Below are 6,579 nucleotides of genomic sequence, written 5' to 3' on the forward strand. Positions count from 1 at the left end.
GATTTTTAAGAAAATAAAATATAGAATGACCTAATTTGACTTAAACATGTCACGTGAAAAGTTGAAATTAAAGTGTTGTAGAAAATAAAAAAGTGTTATATATTCTTCTTTAAACCGACTATATAAAGGAAAGTATGTCATACTTTTTTAATGTAATATATAATGAAGAACATCTTGATCTTGTTGAGTTGTGGATACACATACAAGTTGGTATGTTATATATAGGTCATTATTATTATCCTTTGAATGTGCCATTTACTTACTTCAATTGACTAGAATTCAACATGTACGATTTAATTAATTAGTATGTATATACATACACACATAATTACATAAACATAAAGAGTCGACGTACACATGCAAGTATTTATCACCACACATGTACATGTATACTTTACTACATCATCCATGCAAATCACGCAAAAAGTCCACAAATGTAGAGAGAGAACAATATAATTGTTCTTTCTTTATATGCCTCTTGAAGAAATTTCATTCCTAATTCTAGCAACTTTTTCTTACTTTTGCTACAAGGAGTACACCAAATTCTTTTTTCTTCTTTCTTATTGTTTTCAACATCGATCTTGTAAAGAGATATAATTAGTGTTTTAATTTGTTCGGGGAAGAGGTAAGATGAAAGGTGGAAGTAGTAGTAGTACAGAAGATTCAAAATCGAACCCCAAAAACCAAATTGAATTCGAAGAAGAGGAGGAGGAGGGGGAGGAGGAAGACGATATCGAGACAGAAGAAAATAGTAAAGCTCAAGGTACAACAAGATCCAGCTCTAGTAACAGTACTGTTGAAGAGAACGGTAAAAAAACTAATTCAGCAAGTGTACGGCAATATGTCCGTTCCAAAACACCGAGGCTACGGTGGACGCCTGAGCTCCATCTTCGCTTTGTTCATGCTGTTGAAAGATTAGGTGGCCAAGATAGTAAGTATAATTCATCACATAATCTTATTTTATTATATATTATCTCAAATTCTTACAAAACCAATTCATCAAATAGATCTTTGTAATTTAATTCAAAGTTAATTAGTTGTAATGATTTTGTTTTATTTTATTTTTAGGAGCTACACCAAAATTGGTTCTTCAATTTATGAACATTAAAGGCCTTAGCATAGCACATGTCAAGAGCCATCTACAGGTATAATACGAGATAATTAAATCTCACTAGTTTCTGAAATTTACAGCTTAATTTAATCATCTGATTTCTTTATTTGGGGTACCATTTTAGATGTATAGAAGCAAGAAAACTGATGACCCAAATCAAAGTAAGTTTTTGTTGTCTCATTAATTAGTTACGTTTTGCCAAAATTAGGGTTTCTGAAATAGTTGTCTTATTAAAATTCTATATGGCTTAGCAGTTTCTACAGACGGAAGATTTCTACTTGAGAATGGAGATCATCATATTTTCAATCTTACACAACTTCCTAGGCTACAAGGGTTTAATCAAACTTCTAGTTCGAGCTTAAGGTACAAATTATTATTATGATATCTTAAATAATTTATTCCAAGTTTGGTAAAGAAACTTGAATTTCATTTGGTTATATAATATTTGTTTTTCATATATTTGTCTCTGATTATATATATTTCAGGTACGATAATGCTTTGTGGAATCGTCAAGCTAATTCGTTGTACAACCCTTATAACATGAATATTGGGGTTGGCTCTAGTATTAGTACAAGGCATGGTTTTGCAAGTCACATCAATGGTCACTCATCACATGAACACTTGTTTTCATGGAATAAAAACATTGAAATTGAGAAAAACCAAAATCGTCATAATCAAAGATTTTGGCCGCCAACTCAAATTGGAACAAGCTCAGCAAAACAAAATCTCCTAATGACATATAGAGATAAAGATGAGATAGCCAAACAATTCAACAGGAGATCATCAGAACAAGAAATGATGACACAAATGCGGACTAAAGAGAATAATTCTCTTTCCTCAAGGGGAAAATGGTGGATGAGAGAAGAAGTTGTAGGAACGACAACAAACACATCCTCATCAAATAAAAGAAAGATTCAAGATTCAGAAATCGATCTCGATTTGAACCTTTCATTGAAAACAACAAGTGAGTATCATCAAAAAAGATTGAAAGGTGAACAAGTTGGGGACCTTCTTTCCCTTTCTTTGTTCTCATCAAATACTACTACTACAACTACTTCAGAGGAAAATAATGCAAAAAAGGCAAGTACCCTAGATCTGACTTTGTGAATGAAGACAATATTAATTCTAAGTGAGATTTTGAGGTACTTGTTTCATTATGATCTTTAATTTGTCCTATGTATATTACTTGTCTTGTTGTTATTCACAATTTGTACGCATATATCATTGAGGAAACCTAGGTAACAATTAATTAGTTTTATTTATCTCATCATTTTAGTTTACTCTTCAACATTGTTGGCTAATGGGAATAAATGAAAAATAAATTAAATCCACCTAATTTTCTTGAAAAACTACTTTCTTTGTCAGTTAGCAGTGCAAATAATTATATATCTAAGAGATACTTTGATTTTATTTTGTCATTGTTTTGGGAATCTCCTTGAATGCATGTGTATATGTTTCAGTGTAGAATGGGCTTAGCTTAAAAATTAATTATAAATTCATTGAAATTTTCATTTTAGTTTTAACAGTATGTATCCTGAGTATTTATAAAAGTAAAAATAAGAGCTAAACATGCAAAACGAATGATATATATGACTCTTTTCTGTGAAAAATATTTTTGCGAAGAAATTATAAGATGTCCTCACCAAAGTCAAGCATGTTTTAGAAATAATGCTCATTAATACTGAGATAAAATTCCAAATTGATTGATAGAATATATGTTGCCTCTTGAATAAGATAGTACATTATAGCAATGAATTGCATATTTAGTTTTAGATAGAGGACTCGATCAATTTAATGCTATATATATATTTGCCACAACTATATATATCGTGATTTCTTTTATATTTAAGGGTATGAGTCATGGATAATTTCTTAAATTTGAAACTGATCTAATCATTAGGATCACCTCATGTATATTTGTACCACAAGTTTGTTATGTGTAGATACTATGCCATCTCCAAGCTAATTACTTGTGAACTTTTTCATTTCTTATAAAGTGGACGGAGTAATAATCTATCTACTAGCATAAACTTGTGTTTAGCAAACCAATTAATGCAAGATATATGTTGCGTGTATAATCTTTATATATACCAGAGTTTCTCTACCCTTTGACGGAGGGTTAGATATAAACCCCAACCTATTGATCATAAGTTGGCAAAAAACCTTGGGATATATTATTAATGAAAAGTTCATCATCATAGAGAAAATAACCTATCTTAGCTATAGAAACATAAGTCAAAATATAACTAAGCAAAAATGTATTAATTGCCCTTTGACATTTCTAATGCCAACACATAGGGGACTATCTTGATCATTCTTCATGAGAGCTTTAACTTGAAAAAACGCCAGAAAAATTGAAGAACCTATTTCTCCCAATACTTTCACCCAAGTTAGCCAACATATATATTTTCTTCTTGGAATCAATGTTGAAAAATAGAAAGCTTTCATTTTTATTGAGGTCCTTGATCTATCTGTTGAATAATATCACTTAATTACTTGCCAAGAAGTGATATGAATAAATAGTGACTTGATTGAGGTTATTCCTATGACCACACTATCAAAATTTGAATACCTGGAAAGATAGCCAGGGCTATGCATAATTATTATTCTTTTTGGCCATACAATTTAGTATATGCATGCATGCCACGAGCCTGGTCTGAGAATTTCACCACCTCTTGCTCTGTCAGAACTGCCTTCGGAGCATCCATCAACATTTAGCTTCAGGACACTATGAATTATAACCTTTAATATAGTTAATTTTTTGATAAGTTTGAAAAGACAAGAAGGAGTTGCTTAGTTAGTAAGTGCCCCTCACTTTCAACCTGAAGATTGTGAGTTCGAGTCACTAATGGAGCAAAAAGATTAGAGCTCCTAGGAAAAGGTAAAAAAAAAAGTTTCAAGAGAGTTGGATCTAAATTTCATATGGTACACTATTCATTGTCCACTAACTTGACACAGGGATTAAGAGGCCCTAAGGGGTCGTTTGGTTTGAAAATGAGTTATGATGGGATAAATTATGTTGGGATAAGTTATGATGGGATAAGTTGTGTTGAGATTATTTTTTATTGAGTGTTTGGTTTGTTGTATTCAAAATAATAAATTTTAAGAACAATTTATTTGTTTACAAAAATGCCCTTCATTAATGTAAAAAGTGATATAACAAAAGGGTTGAAAGAGACATTTTTGTCATTTACCTATTTTATCCCGGGATAAGTTATCCCGGGATTACTATACCACCCCAAGAGAGGGATAACTTATCCCGGTATTAATTATTAATCCCGGGATAAGTTATCCCGAACTTGCCAACCAAACAACTAAATAAGCGGTACTATAATTTAATCCCGGGACTATTTGGTATTATCCCTCACACCAAACGACCCCTAAATGATATATAAGGGTAATTTTACCAAATCACCCATATTAAATACACGTCATCTAAACATTGAAAAACTGGGTAATTTTACCAAATCACCCATATTGAATACAAGTACTCATCTAAACATTGAAAAATAAATTAGCATTTGATAGCAAGAGTAAAATAGACACAACATACATGATAAATTATTTATTGATTTTATAAGCTGAACAAATATTATTGAGCATTCCAAAATAATATAGTGGACAAATAAAAATGGACGGAGTGAGTATTTAATCAATTAATGAAAATCACTTCCACCCAATACTTAATATATAACCAATTCATTTTTACTTGTTGAATTAATTTAAACATATAGTTAATTAAGTATACATTAGTTTTAGGATCACATCAATGAACAACCAAGAGAGTAGAGACCAACAATACCTTTGGCACAGAATAATTATCATTTTTATTCTCATTCACTCATGCATACGTTTAGGGTACGTAGATGAATTTAATCCTCTTTTAATATGCCTTTGAATTCTTCATTAGGTTAGAAGCATTTTTAGGTATTCATGTAGGAAATTTCACCCCTCCGATTTCAACAACCTTCACTCGATCGACGATCCACCTTATCCTATTATTTTTAATTAATATACTAATGTATGATGTGACACTAAGGAATAAGTGGGAATATTGATTTCTTCTCGATCCCCATCGACATATTTTTTATTTATGGTAGCAGTTGTGACATATATGCATGGGCTCTCTCATGTATGTGATACTACTATATGTTTATGCATGTCATGTAGCATGTATGTATTTTATGTTTGTGTGGTGAAGATGATGGGGAATTAATGAGTAGCTTTTTAACTTGTGGATATTATGAAAAGGCCAAACAATATGCAACTCCTTTAGTTTGTTTTTAAGTTTCATTTTCACACTTCAACTCAATCTTGTTTTATTTTAATTCTCCATGTCAATTTTTATTTACTATTTAAACACAAAATGCTGGATAAATTGATGAGATTACTCACCTTGTAAGCGAATGAGAGATCTTTTTTAACGTCAGTAATCAACATTTTTTTATCGTTAATTTTACTTCATCTACTTTACTTATCTTTTTATTTTCTTCATGCACCTCCTTTTTTTATTTAACTCTTTCTATGCTAAAGATAATATTGTTTTTATTTTAATTTATATAATTCATTTGGTCTACATGAAATTACAAATATCACTTATATTCTACATTATATTATAAAGGACTAAACAAAATGTTAAAAGGGAAAAAAGACAAATATATCACCGAATTATCGTAAATGGTATGCAGATACCTTTTGTCATACTTTTGGGACATTGGTGCCCCTGCCGTCCAAAAACTAGAATAGGGACACGTGGCGCAATTTTATATGTCGATCCGATATTTAATAAATATTGGGTTGGTGGATAAGATTATGACACGTGTATGTCCATTAGTATAAATGGTATATATGCTCTAGTTTTTGGACGGTAGGGGCACCAATGTCCCAAAAGTATGACACGGGGTATCTGCATATCATTTATAATAGTTCGGGGGTATATTTGTCCTTTTTGTCTTGTTAAAATGATAAGTCAAGAGGTAGATCAAGGAGAACGACATTATATCAAATTTTAAAATTATAATTATTAGAATGATGTCAAATATTTTATCGACGCCACATAAATTGAAAAAATAGATATATTCATAATAATATAAATTTGATACTTAGATTAATCAGTATCACTAATCGATCTGAGCAATAAATTTTGTAATAATTGAATATATATAGTTAATTAATTATATATTTTTAATTTTGCTTAAAAATGATAAATTGATATAATTAATGTAAACATAAAGTTAATCCAAAGGAGTTGGAGAAAATAAAATACATGCCATTATTTAATTAGATATAGCTTTACCCTTTTAATATTTATCTAACACCCGCTAAATATTTATACTAATAAATTTTTCTTTTTTAAATGGTACGTAAAAATAAAGTTAGAGGATAATGAAACAAAGTCGAGTTAAAGTGTCTAGGCTGTATATGTGTTTTGACCTTAAGAAAAGGACAGACATGCCTCCTCATTCTCT

At 30.5% G+C, this 6,579-nt stretch overlaps 1 protein-coding gene across 1 annotated transcript; it reads left to right on the forward strand.

Moving 5' to 3' along the window:
- Positions 1-630: 630 nt before the first annotated feature.
- LOC125819257 (putative two-component response regulator ARR21) lies at positions 631-2,447 on the forward strand. The gene is made up of 5 exons (XM_049498726.1): positions 631-931; positions 1,069-1,145; positions 1,236-1,272; positions 1,363-1,474; positions 1,597-2,447. The coding sequence occupies exons 1-5, from the start codon at positions 631-633 to the stop codon at positions 2,216-2,218; spliced, it is 1,149 nt and encodes a 382-aa protein (XP_049354683.1). The 3' UTR covers positions 2,219-2,447.
- The last annotated feature ends 4,132 nt before the right edge of the window (positions 2,448-6,579 follow it).

Source organism: Solanum verrucosum, unplaced genomic scaffold (genome assembly GCF_900185275.1).
Source record: "Solanum verrucosum unplaced genomic scaffold, falcon-dt-bn FXZP01000207.1, whole genome shotgun sequence".
NCBI lineage: Eukaryota > Viridiplantae > Streptophyta > Magnoliopsida > Solanales > Solanaceae > Solanum > Solanum verrucosum.